Below are 17,225 nucleotides of genomic sequence, written 5' to 3' on the forward strand. Positions count from 1 at the left end.
TTAAAAAAGGAAAACTAAAAAACCCCCCTGATCAAATACCCCTCCAGCTGCACATACATCCATCCGCAAGACATACATGCATGGCATGCATGCATAAAAACTCAGGTACCACACACACACTCACAGTAAAGCGCTGCGCACACAGGAATGAATGTGCCTTGCAGCCCATCTCCCCCAAATATCCTAAAAAAAAAAAATTGCAATCGCCACCCACCAAAATTTAAATGCAGGAACCATTAACAAAAAAAAAACAAGGCTGAACAATGAGACTTAGATAGCAGAGCCTCATCCCTTACGTATATACCTTATTTCCGAAGTTTAGGATTTTGATTTTTTTTTTTTTCCTACTATGCAGCTGTGCCGATAAATGAATAAAATCAAGGGCGGAATTCCAGTTTATATCTTGCCTGAAAAACCTCGAACCCCGCCTCCACCAAATCACCGCATACGGATACATACCACATCTACGCCCCCGATCATCGATCAAAAAAGAATTTGTATCGTATATTATCCCATTTAATTCCAAATATTCTACCAACCCCCATCTTTCAACTGTCCTAAAAATCCCTTATCTAAAAAATATATTTTCGAAGAATAAAAACGAAGCTAGGAAAAGTCTATAAAGGAAAAAAAGTAATGCTACTAATATAATAATAATAATAATAATAATAATAATAATAATAATAATAATAATAATATAATTCCGAATGATATCTTCTCAAAAGACGAAAAAAAAATGTGTTCTTTTAAAGAAAGTTATGAAATGGTATAAGGAGAAAAAGTATTTAAACCCTAGGAACTAAAATAAAAAGGGAAGATAGAAAGGTGGGTAGATAAAATGTATATATATATCTGAGCGGGGTATCTCTCGATCTCGATTTAACAAAAAAAAAAAAAAAAATTGGTCGCAGACGTTTAAAAAAGTAAACCAACGAGAACAACCAAGAAGAATAAGTATTTGCAAAATAACCCGCAAAAAAAAGGAGCAAGATCGTAAAGCTTGACGTAGTGGGGGGAGAAGGATTCAGAAGTAGGAATTGAAAAGAGTCAGAGGGGAAAAAGAAGAATAGGACGGTCTATAGGGTATGTCATATGAGCAATGCAAAAGGGATAGAAACAAACAAAGAAGAGCAGAGATCAAAAAAACAAGCAAGGCATCGATAGAAAGAATATCAAATATCCCTATAGAAACCCCCATTGTAATATAAACGCCGGTCGTGCATGATGAAACAAAAAAAAAAGGCAAAGTAAGATCGGTCTGGATAAAAGAAAAACCCACGCTAATAAACAGCATGAACTGATACCAAACGAAATAATATGAGAAAGAAGGAGATCGATGATAAAAAGTGGCGATAAGCAAACCCCCTCATTATTGCAAACCAAAAATAAGGATTATTGCATGAAAAAAGAAAAAAAAATGAATGAAGATAAGAGAGAAATATATTAAGCCATGGTAAGCGGAGCCTCACGCTTCATATCCTGAGCGTGCGAGAGTTCAAATGATTTGAGTGCGGCAAGGTATTCATGTAAACCCCTCCTAGCCGCCTTCTGACTTTCATTACTCTTGGTCCTCTTGGCCGGTGGGCAAAAGTTGGTATCATCAACTTCATATCCAAACGCGAGGTCGGAGTCAGCCTTCGCCGCCTCAAGATTAAACACCATATGATCCTCTTCGAAGGGTGCATCATCGCCCTGTTGACTCTTCGGCGGGATAGTAAAACGTTTACCGTTTTGGATATCATCATCCCAGATGAAATCGTCCACGCCGTTAGTACCTAGAGAACCGCCATCCCAAAGGCTGTGAGCATCGCCCTTGCTACCCTGGCGAGGAGTTAGAAGGACTCTTTGGCGTTGCTGGAGGATCCATGCATCCGATGGAGGGAATTTGGATCCGTGGGGGGCTGAGATTTCGTGAACATAGCGAAGAACACGGTTCCAGCGAAATTCACGAGAATCTCGGGAGTCGACAGCGGAGATTGCGTGTTTGGTCAAACGCTGGTAGTTTTGTCGATGATATCCAGTACGAGGGGCAATCTGCTGAACAACAGGATTGACAGGCATGATTGGGAAGTAGGAGTTAACGTGGCTCTCACGTGGAGTGGTTGCGGGCTGAGCGAATGTTGTGCACAGTAGAGGATACGAGTCCTCTGGCGTCAAGGAGAAAAATCCACCAGGGAGGAAGCCTTGGGTAGTTGAGGTTAGGAGTTGATTTTGAACGACAGGTTGAGGGGCAGTAACTTGGATAGGTTCGGGGTTCAAGCACAAGAACGAGAAACCAGAGTTACCAACTACCTGCTGCTGTTGCTGTTGCTGCTGAATTTGAGGTTGAGGTTGAACAACAGTTTGAACTTGATTCAACGAAGACTGTCGAGAATGAGCAGAACGCTTCGAGTGAATGGTCTGAGCAACAGCAGGAGTGTTGTTGATATTACCGTTTGTCGTATGAACAGAGCTGTGATGAACGGAATCGTGAGCAGAAGGAGGTTGAGCTTCGAATGCAAATTGGAAATGAGAGGAATTTGCAACAGAGAACTGAGAAATCGAAGGACGGGAGGCGTGCTTCTTATTTAAAAGATCCTGGTGCAAGGAACCTGCTCTCGTGTGATGCAGGCTGTGATTGGCACCGTGATTGACACCCGCCTGAGGTCCCGACTGGAACAGCTGCTGCTGGTACTGGTTCTGATACTGGTTCTGGTACTGGTTCTGATTTTGCACTTGGGATGGTGGCTGCTCCTGCTGCTGCTGCTGATTTTTCCCATTCCCGACAATGGCAGCACCGCCAGCCCCACCAACACTACTGATAGGCGGGGTGTGGAAGTAATAAGGAGGTGGAGAAGTGACGTTGGTGCCGTGATATGATGTATGAAGGTCGGATGACGCCGGTGTTGTAGGCGTGACAAACACCGGAAGGAACTGCTGATAAGCAGTAGCATTCACACCACCACCACCACCACCACCATGATGAGGATGGTGATGATGACCAGAATGAGTCTGGTTACTGTGAGGAAAATAGTTCGGAGGAACAGGAACAGGGACGGTCGACTGGAACATCGGAGCCAGAGTGGAAGCAGCAGCGGTAACAGCTACAGAACTTCTTCTTCGTCGGTGTGAAGCAGATGTGGTTGAAGTGATGCTGTTGAGCAGCTTGAGGGTCTTGTTTGCAGACATTTAGCTGCAAGGATTTTGACAAAGAAGTATACGTAAGATACGTGATACGTAAGACCAGCTGGTAAGTAGTGAAAGCAGGATAGATATATGCCTCAAGTCCGAGATGATGGATTTAGTTAATTTGGATTCGTTGAAGCCAAAGTTAACGTTGTCGGAATATCAGACGCCCTCAATTTGCGAGTGTTGCAATTTGACGCCGAAGCAAATTATGTGTTGTCAGGCAATTTGCTGTCGAAAGCGGAAAGCCTGTTCCCAATTAACACCTCATTAGAATGTCCCCCCAAAGAATGATAAGAAGATATCGAAAAGACAGGAAAGAAAAGAGAAGAAGAAGAAGTTATAGGATATATAGGTGTATATATAAGTACGTACCTGGTAAGTAAAGAAACAAATGTGGGTACTCTTCCAAAAAGATAGATCTTTCCTCGCAATGGGGAATTAAAATCTAATTATACAAAAACGCGATTCGAATGTGCTGGCTGGTTGGATATTGGTCGTATGAGGTATTTAACTGGCAAATTTAAAGCTGTCGCAGATACTCCGAACGGCGGCCTCCAGGCGTCGAACCGATAATTGTATGGTACTCTAACTTTCTGGTATTAAAAAGCTGATCTCGAAACCCTTGTCCCTCTCTTCCTTTTTTTTTCTTTCTCTCTCTTTCTGTTTGGCGTGCGTGATAATAGTCCGGTTGGCTTGAACTTTTCACTCTTTCACAAGTTGGTATCCACTTTTTTTTCTTTTCCCTTTATTAAACAAGTTACCTAACTGGGGGCGAAAAGACAAAAAATTGATACCTATCGCCTGGGCTTGCCGGCTTCCTTGCTTCCTTTGCTGCACGTTATATATAGAGATATATAAAAAATTTTGACGCTAGATCTTCCGTGCTTTTCGTTATCTGTCAGATCTAATCTCTTTTTCTGTCTCTATTCGGAGAAACGGTTCGATATCGTATGTGCGTGTGTGCGTGGGATAGGAATCTTCTGCAGGGGTCTAGCCTTCCTATATATTTTCGTAGGCAAAAAAGAGCTAGATAGGTATATCTATATCTATGTATGTATATCTATAAATATAGGTATAGACAGTCTACTAGTGGATATAAATATCGAATCGATATCGGAGTAAGCGTGTGGCGGCCGACAAGACTAAACGTCGTCTGTATAAAATGGATCGATTCGATCTGTTTTTCGCAGGGGAACTCCGAGGATTGTGTTGGTTTGTTTAACTTGGTAGTTAATAATATAATATTATTGAGGAGGAAAGGCCGAAATCTTCGATCCGAATCTTTTGGCCAGGCTCATTTTCTGGTTTCCCTTTTTTTCTTTATATTCTTGGTTTTTGAGAATTGAACGTTTATTGTCGTTGATAGAAGTTGTTATGTTATGTTATGTTCCTTTTGACTCTTTTTATTACACAAGATAAAAAAAAGAGAGAGAGAGGAGGAAGTATCAGGAGATATATAATATAAACAAAAAAAAAAAAAGAATTCCCGTAATTATATACAATCACGGCGAGGCCCCCCGATTGATGATATAGTCCTGCGTATAGCCCCCCAATTGCAATGGGAAAAAATTCTGTTGTGTGTGCCAGCAATGCGAGACCAAACCAGCCCCCAGTGGCCTGCCCAAATTTGATTCGGACGAACGAGAAAGAAAAAACAATTAAAGGGTACAACCGGAACCAAACGAAAAGAAAAGAAAAATGCTACCGCTACCGCTACACACCGACTGACTAACTGACACTTTGTGTATGCAATGTTTCGTATGAAAATGGGCCGATTCTGGTTTTCTACGGTTTTCCCGGGAAAAGCATAAGTCAGGTCGGTCCTACCTTAAACTAGTTCTCTCGTCCCCCCAAAACCAAAGAGAGAAATAAGCAAACTGAGACAAACGACAGGGCAGCAGCAGCAAGCACCAACGTTAATAACGAAAAACCTCATGGGAAAAAGTCCGGGTAGGGGAACCATCCGAACGTCCAGTGTGTCCTACACACGTATGTTTTGTTAACTTAACATCCAATGCGATTGCTTATTGAAGGGGTGTACACAGGAGAAGACACCCCGGAAAACAAATCACCGTTGGGATAATGACCTGACTTAGATTATTGTCTTTAAAAGCCCTCTCCTCGAACAAAGGTGTCAAATCCAAATGTCTCTGATCTGCGGGTTATTGAACGACGCGAAAAGGAAGACCTGCATCAGCCCAGTTTCTTTCCCCCCCCCGAACAAACATAATCCAAGACATTTTTGGCTTTCTCTTATTCAAAAAGAGAGTTTCTTTATATTATATAATTCTAAGTTAATTGATCTTTGAGGACCGTTACTGCCCCTTGCCGATAATCTAGATCACCATTCGAGTGCCTAGTTCAATTCAATTCAATACAATTGATCAAATGTCATGTCTAACATTCCCAAGACTCCAAGACAAAAACCTCGTGAGACCACTATAACGTCAAAACACGTCAAGAAAATATCTTGGTTGTTGGTGTCTTTTCCTTTTTCCGAAAAGCAAAGACATAAAGGAGCCTGATCTTGAAATCTCCTCGCCTAACGATGAGATGGCAATACCAAGCGGCGGGCTGAATTGCTTGGTTTTCTTCCTTCCTGGAAAAAAAAAACAATCCCGAATTAGTATTAACAATTCGTGACTTCTCGTTGGGCTGATACGCCCTGTTTCGATAGGTATGCGTATGATATGATATGATACCGTACGATATGGGTATGCCCGTATGGGGTGATTCTCATGATCCGAAAAAAAAAAGTTAAAACAAACCACCATACCTCAATTGCAAAATCACCATTTCTCCGCATTTTCCTTATACAGATATGCAAGGTAATATAAGCAGACCATGCCTTTTTTTTTCTTTGTTAATATCATCTTTGTTATTATTATCTCAATCAAGGAAATTTAAACATGTAATGCTCATGTGTTCTTTATACACCCCCTCCTTCGATTACGACCGAGTCTTCTCGCGATAACTACCATAAGTAAAGATTTACGTACTCTTTGGGGATCCGAATAACACTTTCGATATCTAAGTACAGACATGTCATCTTTGTCTGTACGCTACCGCATACTGATATTCGGCAAAACTCATATGAATATGATATCACAAGCACGAGACGGTGACATGTCGGTTATTTTCTCGCATGCATGCGTGTACCGATCAAGACAAGAAAAAAACGCTGGGACCAAGCAGCTTTAGCTACCTAGTTAGCTATCCAAGAAGAAGGTTATCAATAATCTCCTACCTAAGATATCCCAGCTTACCCCGAAGTTTCCCAATCGGACCAAAGATTAAAAGGAATGGGTTGATTCCGGTTAATGGGGATGGGCTCGCCCGGTAAATCCTTAAATCGACCATTTATCTGCTATGATACCGTAGCCCCCTCGGCCACCCCGGGGAGGATAAGGAAAAACCATTAGCTCGAAAAGAAATCCTAGGCCACTTTCCCAAACCGACTTCTCCGCCGCTTAAATCGTTACCGTATTCGTAAATCTTTAATACTAATGAAATCACTAAAGCTAAGCTAATCTAAGCTAAAGGCTCGGATTTCCAATTACCAGAATAAGTATGTCTCACAACGTTAACAAACCCCCCAAAAAAACCCGCAGTAACAGCCGCAGCCCAACTTTTTTTTCTCGCTCCCCGCCAAGCCCAGTTACAGATACAAATTAGCTGTTTGTCATATGAGAGAGGGAAAAAAACGGGTATTGCGAAGTTCGTCCCGAGATAATCCGTTGCCTTTGGTGTATCTCCGACGGCGCGCTTGAGAACGGGTTGATTTTTCAGTATCGCAGTTTCGTGTACTACGGAAAGGAATGGGGCGCACACACGTCTGGAACCCTCCCATCCGGGCCGGGGACGTTCGAGATTGATCCTTTTTTTTTTTGCCTTCCCTTCCTTCCTTCCTTCCTTCCCTTTGCCGGAACGCAAATGCGAAATGCTAGCTTGCCTGACCACCTCCTTTCGAAACTACTACGACTGTGTATGTTGTGTGCTTACATTACACGTCCCGAAGTTCCAGGGTTTCTGTATGGTTCAACGGCGGAAAATATCCCGTAGGCATGAAAAAAAAAATGAAAAATAGTTGGGATATGCACGGGTGTATCACGCATGAGATGCCAACTAACACTGTCGCAGGAGGAACCTGTGACCTCGAGCTCATGCCATTAAATTTTGGTTCCGACAGCCGCGGTCGCAAATTTTTTTTTTTTTTTTTTTTTTTTCGAGAGGAACGGAAAAGAAGCTAACCAGGTGCTAGTTACCTCCGCCAAGTTCCCAAAGCTTTGTGATCTCCATCATGATGTAATATAATTCCTTACGATCATTAAGTAATCAACATAATTGAACGCGAAGAGCATTCCAAAAGAAACCTTCATATTTCGTCTATCATAAGCTAGTCAGTTCCAAAACGCAGAGTAATCAATCTAATACTCGAACCAGACAATTCCCGCCATCAACTGGGTCACACGATTGAAATAATTCTATTTGCGATTGATCAAAACCCCACGGAAAAAAAGTCTCACGTCTCAAATCTCACAGGGCTTCCTCGAATGAAGGTGAGTTCGTACTTACATATATATTAATCACACGTTGAGCTCGAGCTCCCCAGCTCCCTTGGATTCCTAGCGCTCCAAAGGGAGGAGGAGGAAGGGGGGGCGCGGAACGCTGATAATAAGCTGCTGTTGTGCACCGAGGTTGCCGCTTGAGCTCCTTGCTCGGAAAGATGGAGCACCACCAATACTCACCACTTAAACACGGCTATGCGGTTTTTTCTCTCTCCCTTTACTGTTTCTTAGGTCAGGCCAGGTCAGGTCAGGTCAGCCCAGCTTGGGTTTTTTTTTGGGAGTTTGGAAACGAGCTCGGTTGGTTCGCTATTATTACCATACTTTGCCTTACCGTACATTTTGCCTTACCGACCGACCGGCTGGCTGGAGCGCTGGTTCGATAATGAATAGTTACCTTACCGAGTTTCCACCCCCACGTTATTATTAAGTTTCTAATTTTATTTTATATTATTTTTTATTATTCCGTTTTATCGATATGAATTGTTGGCGTTATATTAACTTTTTAGCTTCATATCAATATTCGGGGTTCGGCCGGCTGGCGGTGAAGTCAAGTCAAGTCAAGTCGGCTTCCAAGTATCCCGTCCGCGTCCTTATTAGCATACCAAGAGCTACCAACAACGTCAACACCAAGCTGCGTGTTATATTATATCATATTCACTTTAGTTCTTTCCCTGAATTAAATCCAAACTCCCATGGCACATGTCCAATAATTATTAATTAACTACTTACACTATCATAGAATAAACAATAAAAATACTTTCTCGAACATACTCAAATATTCCATCCTATCGATATTCAAACTAACCTCAAATACCCTTAGTTATACCCATTTTCGTAAGAACCGTCCGTAGATCGATGGAGATTTTTAGATTTTATATGTTCTACGCCCCCCGAGTATGACGTCGGGGTGTCGTCGGAGTGTCGTCAACGCAAGTGATTTAGGATCCTAGGAGCGTATATACGGGATATAAAAAGAGCTTGCGCGGCTTACTAGACGGGCCTGGGTTAGATAAAATATATATTTTACAGGATAATATAAGTCGATATCGATACTTTTATATTCCTTAACTGTTAAATTAAATACCCTACTGTATCGCAATAACAGTATTATGTCAAAGTACCAAAAAGTGCGTATATCCCCTCCCCCGCCCCCCTCATCTTCTCAATATAAGCATACTAACCCCCCCCTTCTTAAAAAATAAACAGACAAACCCAACCAAAGGCACAAAAACTACTACCTCCTCAACCTCCCCAAAACTCGAACACTCCGGCCCCGTCCTCTCGGACTCCCTAGCTGCCTCCTCCCTCCGTTCCAACAACGGTACTTTCTCCAAGGGAAATCCCACGGGTATATTATCCGCCATGTCCACGAATACCACTATAAACCGCGGTGACGACACTATCGGTGTCAGGAGGGTTCATGAAAGTGAAGACGGCGGTGGACACGTTGGTGTTGTTCGGGTTGATGAGGAAGAGAAATATGAGACTGAGGGGTCTGGGAAGGGGTTTGTGAATCCGCATTATGGACAGAATTGGGATGGGGAGGATGTGGATTGGGATGAAGTCGCTGGGAGGAAGAAGAAGACTGAGAAAAAGGATGAATTTGGGGAGGGGGTTAATGTGGTGGATAAGCAGCCGGAGATTGGGAGTGAGGAGGATCCCGGGAGGTATGCGGAAAGAGAGTTTGTGAAGAGGAATGCGAGGGAGGCGGGTGTTCCTGGTGGTGGGACTGGGGAGGGGAGAGGGGGGAATCCTTATGAGGTTTTGAAGGATAAGAGTTTGTAGGTTTATATTATACTTATATGGTGGCTCGGTGAGGGCAGAGCAAGGATATATATTGGAGTATTCCGAATGGCGAGGCTGATTAAATTGGATGTGCTGTTTTATATGTGCATGGGTTGTATTAGTTATGAATGGGATGGCTTCATGAAGAATATCATAGGTTCTTTTGATATCACGATATCGCAATTCATTCGTTTCAAGAATCATAGCGAACCCCTCGAGACAGTGCCAGACTGTTTATCAAAAATAAATAAAAATATTGAGGTACTACATTTACGCTGTAGCCGGTATGGAACCCCCCATGCATAGGTAATTACTTAATGAATATATATAAATGTTGTATGTCTAGAATTATAATACTAACGAAGCGGGGACTACGGATTGGTTAACGAGGACTGAAGCTAATAAATTCTAATAATCATTAAAGCAGTTTCTTGGAACGAAATACATTATAGTGATATCGATATAGTCTCGGGGTCAGATGCAACGTACGAGATAGCGGCTTCACTATTGAAAAAACCGCAACTGGTGACAAAACCGAACCCCGTTTTATTCTATTTATATTAGAAGCTCCTATCCTATCAGAAGCTGATTTCTCTGTAACATTATCAAATGATAAGCACTCCAACACATATATAAGGATTACCCCTTCAAGACTGCTGGTGAAACTCTAGCTACCAAGCCGCCAAATAATCGGTAATAAGGCCTTGTAGGGTCAAAAAACTCGCATGGTCACTGTATGGAATCTGCAAAAGACTCAGCACGACTCTACAATCATAGACTAAATTGCCCATCAGTTAATTACGATATAGTCAGTCAGAGAAATTTTAATTTAAGGTTCTATGGATGTAAGAGGGGAAGAATTTGCACGTACCAGTCAAATCCGCTATAGAATTCTTGCCTTCAATAAATTCACCCAATCCATCGACCGGGAATCTAAGTTGCTCTCTCCTCGTTGCTTGCGCGTTAAACATTCGAATTAATGAAAGTTCTGATCTATCCGTGGTAATAAATATCGTTAAATTGGAATTACTATGCTTTTGTTTTTTTAATACAAAGAGACTTACTCTTTTTTGAGCATATCCTTGATTTCATTCATACCGGCGTGGAAATCTTCTGAAGACATAGGCATTGCGGATGCGGCGCCTTGCATGAGCCCCAGTTCGGCGGAGATGGTGTCGAGAGATGTTGCGATTTTATTAAGAGCGGATGACATTACGAGTGCCGATTGGGAGAGGTCTGATGTCTCGTTTGCTTTTGAACTTATGGTGGCTGCCATTTTCATAGTTTCTTAGGAGGGCTATGTCGGCCTTGAATGGGGAGTTTTATAATTTATATATTAGAGGAAGGGTTTATGTATAGAGAGTCTTTGTGACAGAAAGTTTCACACTTATAATTAAGTTACTGAGGGTTAACTGGAAGGATATCGGATGGTTGACTAGAGGTTGGAATGTATTAAAAAATAGGAAACCTTGAGACAGGAGGGAGATTATATTTTATAGGATTGTCGGTATATCCTGTGCAAGTACGTGATCGGTGAGGGCATTATATATAGAGGGAATACCGAGACGCTTCTCGGACTTTCATCTAGACGTCTACAGAACGGCGCGGGTGGACTAAATTTATACTATGAAGTACAGGAGTTACTGAATCCTTAAAGTTTAAAACAGGGAAAGAGATCTTACAATCCTATACACATTCATACTGCACTGAATTCTGTGTAGGAAGTGATGATGAATGGTTGGTTGGAGTTTGATGGTTGATGTTAAGTAGTTGGATGAATTGAAGTGGAAGGCCTCGAAGATCATGATATCATAGGGATATTCTATGAAGTCGATCCGTCTCTTAAGCTCTTAACGCTCATGCTCAACAGATAATATGCTCCTAGGGCCTCTCCCGTAACATTACACGTATATCGTACAGACTAGGCAGCTCCGATGTTTGTAATCAAGATTTAATTCACATGCCCCACTACATAGTAGATTCGCCCATGGCCAGGAAACAGAAGTTCTTAGTTACTTTTACTTGTCTTCGCCACGTGTGTCTAGCAACCGAGGCCGTTTGTATTTAAATCAGATGCGCATGCGCACGTGTGTAAATCGAGGATCAGATCGATCTGTAGACGTGAAATAAAAATATAAAAATAAATATAAATAAAAAAGAATCAAAATTATCTACTTACGTTACTTACCGGCGTGGCTATATAAAGCGTGAGGTAGGTAGGTAAGTTAGTAGTTCGGTCTAGCTAAATAAATCACACTCTCAACTATCGATCGATACTAGTACCTCATTGAATGCATGCAGACATCGATCAGGAATAATTATACGATGACAGCCACAAGCTCCAAAAGCTCCACAACCACAATCGAACCCACAGCCACGAAAACCAAGGTCGCGTTTCGAATATACCCCGGGCCTGCTAGTGCTCTATAAATCTGAAGTTTATACCTTTTGCTTTAAATAATCGAAGCTGAATACCTTGCGTTTGTTAAGCCTTTTATTTCGTGATCCATTTCGGTCTCGTGGACTTTCAACGTTACGGTTACTTCATATACTTCGCCGCCTTCCTCTCCGAAATCCCTTGTCGTTCCATATTTGAATTCTCTTGGGATGACCCCCCTATCGCGTTATGTATTCGGCCTCCTATCAATGGCTACAAAGATGAGCAACGATAATATTATCCTTGCATTTCAATAAGTACAAAAATTACTTAATGATGAATGTTATATAAGTTTTATCGATGCTAACCTTTTATTTAGTTAAAGTAGGGCACTCTGAATCAAAAGTGGAACAAAAAAAACTCTACTTGATGGTCACAGAATCCACTCGTTTTTGTTTCCTTTTGAGACAATTTTAGAGGCATACGCTAGAACTCATACTCTAAAGTAACATCCACAAACTCAGAAGATTGGTTTCCGGCCAGAACACACCACGGTCAAATGAGATCTGCGGTTATTTCATCCTGTATTGCCACTGGTGGTATCGCTGTTCCACAAGCCCTAGTCTTTGCGATCGATGCCTGCTCAAATTCAAACTATTCGACATCAAAGGAGGATCGATCACCTCAGAAGCCAACCAAAACTATCGACTGGTAATTCGTCTTTGCGATCGGTGCCTGCTAAAAAAATATCATGATGGCTGGTGCGGGAGTTTATATATACCGGACTTAACTTCTAGTCACTACGCTTTTACAAAATTTTTTTACGACCCTTTGTTGGAGGTAGACATCCACAAGAAGATCGTATGTGTCCTCACCTTCGTGTTCCCAAGAGGAAAAAAAAAAAACAAAGCTAACGTGCAGGTTATCTAACGGCGGTGATAGAAACAAAGAACACTATTTTCGAAACTGCGATTTAGGCAGCCGATCGATGGTTACTGCTATACGAGTTTTGGTACGGAAGTCCGTAATTTCCGGGCCAGCAGCAGTGCCAATCTCGCAGCCATTCCATTACTTTGATCAGCAAATATACCAATTCTGCCATGAAGGCTAGGCTTACTGGTGCCAAAGGGGAAGGTAGGAAGAAAGAATGCAACAGAAACCGATGTTAATGAAAAGATTAAGAAGATCGATGAACGAATGAGTGATGTGGGTTTTTAGGTCATCGAAAAGAAATAGATGGGCTACAAGCGGATATATCTTTTAGATGTTTAAAAGATATATATGGTTGGTAGCGCTGAGATCACGGGGGCTAAGGAGGGCGCCGCTGGTGGTAGATGTTTCTGTAACAACCTAGGGAAAGTGGAGATAAATACTTTCGACGGGGTTTTCCAACTTTTTAACTATGCATGTACATACCTAGCAGAAAAGAACAAAAAGGATATTCGCGACGAGAATAGGGAGCTTCAAGAGAGGCTCCGCCAACTCGAGTCACGTAATTCCCCTTCTATTCTTTTTTGCTATAGCTATAGATATTCATTTTCAGATCCCTTATCCTTTATTTGGAGAGTGAAATTCCGGGGTTTTATTAAGTCTCTAGCTACGATCCCGCAGTTGGGATTTATCCTTCTTTGTCGAGGTTTTGTTCTTCAAGATCTCAATCGATCTTTCGGTTTATTCCTCGACTTTCGACATTCTGCGTTTCGGTGGTTGGTGGCCCACGGTTGTAGTAGGCTCCTGCGTCTTTAAAGCTTTGATGGGCTTGAAATCTTAATTTGACCATCAAGTTGGCTACTGGCCTTCTTTCTTGCAGCTTGAACAAGAACGTTTTGAGTCTTTCGTAATTCATTGCTATACTCAGGAAATGGGGAGAATATATAAGTCTGAAAGGAGGCCTTCTAGATAGAAGATTGGATCTTTGTCTTTTGAAGTCTTCTAGATTCTGGTGCTAAGTCTCGAATTATACTATCCTAATCGTCGTACTCACTTATAACTTGAATGGAAGAAACGAAGAGCTGTAACTGCGTTGCCTGTTGCAATTCCCCCGCCACCAAAACCAACCTCACGTTCTGGAATCCGGCCTAACTACGGAGTTCTTAGTATGTAATATCTCCGACTTTTAATTCCACCCCTCCAAAACTTCCCCCCGCCATGCATCCCTCCCACCACCTTCTGGTCCGCCTCCCCATCCGCCGTGCAACATCTCGACAATCATGGACCTCCTTCGTCGAATCCGTAACTTCCCACAATCCGTCCTCCTCTACGACCACCCCCACCACGGCAACAATCCCCTCTCCGACGCCCTACCTCCGTGAAGAACCCGTTGTTACATCTTCCACCACCACTAACAAAACTTCCACCCCATCCTACCGACGTTTCAAACCCACCTCTCGCTTCTCAATCTACAAGATGACGGAGATACAAAGAACCGTCGACGAAAGTGCAGATTATAAATTAATCTTCTATGCACCCGTCGATAGTGTCAATCGGATCAAAGAGGCTATATTTGAGGTCGGTGGCGGGGTTTTGGGTGGTGGGAAGTATACTAGATGTTGTTTTTCGAGTTATGGGACCGGACAGTTTAGAGCTGAGGTCGGGGCTTTGGGAGGGGAGGTCGGGGTTATGAGTGTTAGGGAGGAGGTTAGAGTTGAGGTATTGTGTCATGGGAAGAAGGTTACTAAGGCGGCAGTTAGGGCTTTGTTGCAGTATGTTCTTCCTCTTCGTATTCCTCTTTTTCTTTGGATACTGGTATATAAATATATACATGATTATGCTGATGGTATGGGATTTAAAAGTACACATCCACTCGACGTACCGGCTTATGAGGTTTATAAAACGGAATTTGGGTTTTTACCACATCAGTTGATTGCGCAGCCTGAACCTGAGGAACGATTAAGTTGGCGACCGCGGACGCAGGAGGAGGAGAAGATGGCGAGTGAGGTTTCGGACCAGATTTCCAAGCAGTTTGAAGGGGCGAGGTTGGCGGCGAGACGTCAAGCTGCTGATTCTTCGTCTCCTTCTGCTGCTACTACTTCTTCTTCTATTTCTCCTCAAACGGTTCGGGCGAATGATGGTGATAATCAGAAAGATGGAATGTCGAAGGGAAGTAAAAACGAAGACCTCACGGCGATATTGGACTTCCTCGAAAAGAATACGGATAAAGAATCTAAAGACGGAAACACCACCACCACCACCATATCATCGTCATCCTAATCACAGGGTCTATATCTATCTCCAACCATATCCTACACAGAAGAAGAATCATCTAAACGAAAAAAGAATCTACTTTACTCGGCCTCAATAGTCTGCAGTCCCCTCATTACACTCTCGAACGCCACCAAAGCGGCCGCATTCGCCGGAAACGCCCTCAAGAAGCACGGCAAAAACCCCCTCCAATATCCCCTATACCCCTTCTCTCTGTAAACACCCTTAACGGCACTCCACCAACTTTTATACTTCCTCTTATCGACTGCCAACTCATCGGTCATAATCCTCTGTTTAACAACATCGCTCGGATAGCTTGTTATCCAGAAGACCTGGGCGCTTAACCCGCCGGCCCAGAAGTTGATAGCAGGTGCGGATAAGGTTGTGTTTCTTTGGAGGTACTTTGTTATTATATCGTAGGACCCCCACCAGCAGAAGAAGAAGGTGCGGAATACCAAGGTGGATTTTAGACCGTGGAAGATGGAGAAGAAACCGTGCTGGCGGGAGATTTTGAGGATGCAGTCTATGGGACCGGTGTATTTCGGTTTGATTGCTGTTGTGGGGGAGGTGTGTTTTAGGGTGTGGTATTGGACTTGGAGACGGGCTTTGACGTGTTCGATTGGAGCGGCGATGAAGGATACGGTCTAACAACATGATTAGTCTTGGGTTTTGTTATGAGGAAGATGGGAAAAATAAAGAGGTGGAATACCCATCCAGCGAGGATTCCGGCTATCCCGTGACCGGTGGAACTTAGTTTTGGGATTGGATCTAGATCGGAACGACCGCCTGGTTCGTCTAGATGAGGTCTTGCGCGAAGGAAAGGGCTATCGATGTCGAGGAGGAGTTGGCGGTAATTCGACAAAGAACCGAGCATTCTTTTAGACCAAAGCGACTATATCAGCAGGCAAGAAACAAATAATTTGGATAGGGAATGTATGCGGGTTTTTACATCGAGTCCATGAACATCCATCCGACCAGCGGAGGGGTCGCACCTGTAATAATTGTAATTTATAGTGCATTAAGTATATATAAGAGTGGTAGGTGTAAGATATTTGTATTAGAGAGAGAGAAATTACCTTTGTAGAATCCACGGATACCTTCATTCTTTACCGTTTTGAGGACGCAATCGAGAGGGCCTTTGAATTGGGAGGATTGAGAGGTTTGAAGACGGACTTTGACGGTGTCGAAGCTTTTTATATCGAATAAAATATACAATTAGTCTTGTGCTTTTACGTAAGAAGGATGTTATAGTTATTATGGAGGGGTTCATACGGATGCCCCACTATATACCGACGCCACCGATCGATTGCAATTGGTCAATTATCTGATATACATACTCCTATTATATTGAAACTATATACATAGGAGAGTAAAATATATACCTGATAACTTTGCTATAAGAAGATGTCGATATGATATGTTAGTTATGAATGTTGAGGTATCGACGTGGAGTAGTTAGATGTAGATAGAAGACCCACCGATGCCGGAGAAAACACCAGCTATGAATCCCCGGTGCGGCGCATGTGATTTCCCAGTTTGATCTGTCATTTTCCTTCACTATTCTCTCTCTATTCGAATTCTATAAGTTTATAATTCAGTTTTGAGGTATGGAAAATCTGGGGTCGCTGTGTAATTATTATAGTTATGGAGAAGTGGACAATGAATTGGAGGGAGTAGAGCGGTTGCGCGCTTCTCGAGGAAAGTAATAAGCTCAAATTATATCCTCCCCGCGAGTACTCGACCTATATAAAGATATGATATCAGGACTAAGTACTTAAGTATGTATGATGTACCGACCGGGGGAGCTAAGATATTTCCGGGGAAGGTCAAACGTTAAAAAAACCTGGACTCGGCTAGGTCGGTGGACTCGAGCTCGGGACAGGATAAGACAGACAAGGTCGACTGACAGGGCTTGCAGGTAATCAATTAACCTTCCCGTGCAGCCTTTTTTTTTTTTTTTTCTTCCTCTTCTTGGATAGACTGGTTTAACTATACTTTTATTTTATTTTATTTTCTATTTTATTTTATTTTCTAAATTTATCGAACTACATCAATTGTAATTGTATATTTTGTATCTTCGTCTTCTTCTTCGAGGCTGCTAGACAGACCAGCTGTGTTGCGCTAGT

General features: G+C 42.5%; 5 protein-coding genes across 5 annotated transcripts; 2 read left to right on the top strand and 3 right to left on the bottom strand.

The window, feature by feature from the left end:
- Positions 1–1,443: 1,443 nt before the first annotated feature.
- Positions 1,444–3,168, bottom strand: AOL_s00075g34 (uncharacterized protein; the record flags this gene model as incomplete). The annotated part of the gene is made up of 1 exon (XM_011122345.1): positions 1,444–3,168. The coding sequence occupies one exon, from the start codon at positions 3,166–3,168 to the stop codon at positions 1,444–1,446; it is 1,725 nt and encodes a 574-aa protein (XP_011120647.1).
- Positions 3,169–8,845: 5,677 nt separating this feature from the next.
- AOL_s00075g35 (uncharacterized protein) lies at positions 8,846–9,521 on the top strand (the record flags this gene model as incomplete). Its single annotated transcript, XM_011122346.1, has 2 exons — positions 8,846–8,863; positions 8,943–9,521. 2 exons carry the CDS (start codon positions 8,846–8,848, stop codon positions 9,519–9,521), a joined length of 597 nt encoding a protein of 198 aa, XP_011120648.1.
- Positions 9,522–10,192: 671 nt separating this feature from the next.
- Positions 10,193–10,797, bottom strand: AOL_s00075g36 (uncharacterized protein; the record flags this gene model as incomplete). Its single annotated transcript, XM_011122347.1, has 3 exons — positions 10,193–10,299; positions 10,393–10,514; positions 10,586–10,797. 3 exons carry the CDS (start codon positions 10,795–10,797, stop codon positions 10,193–10,195), a joined length of 441 nt encoding a protein of 146 aa, XP_011120649.1.
- Positions 10,798–14,046: 3,249 nt separating this feature from the next.
- Positions 14,047–15,108, top strand: AOL_s00075g37 (uncharacterized protein; the record flags this gene model as incomplete). Its single annotated transcript, XM_011122348.1, has 2 exons — positions 14,047–14,600; positions 14,691–15,108. 2 exons carry the CDS (start codon positions 14,047–14,049, stop codon positions 15,106–15,108), a joined length of 972 nt encoding a protein of 323 aa, XP_011120650.1.
- A 74-nt stretch (positions 15,109–15,182) lies between these two features.
- AOL_s00075g38 (uncharacterized protein) lies at positions 15,183–15,973 on the bottom strand (the record flags this gene model as incomplete). Its single annotated transcript, XM_011122349.1, has 2 exons — positions 15,183–15,743; positions 15,809–15,973. The coding sequence occupies 2 exons, from the start codon at positions 15,971–15,973 to the stop codon at positions 15,183–15,185; spliced, it is 726 nt and encodes a 241-aa protein (XP_011120651.1).
- Between the last annotated feature and the right edge of the window lie 1,252 nt (positions 15,974–17,225).

The sequence above is a fragment of the Orbilia oligospora genome, assembly GCF_000225545.1.
Source record: "Orbilia oligospora ATCC 24927 unplaced genomic scaffold scaffold00075, whole genome shotgun sequence".
Taxonomy (NCBI): domain Eukaryota; kingdom Fungi; phylum Ascomycota; class Orbiliomycetes; order Orbiliales; family Orbiliaceae; genus Orbilia; species Orbilia oligospora.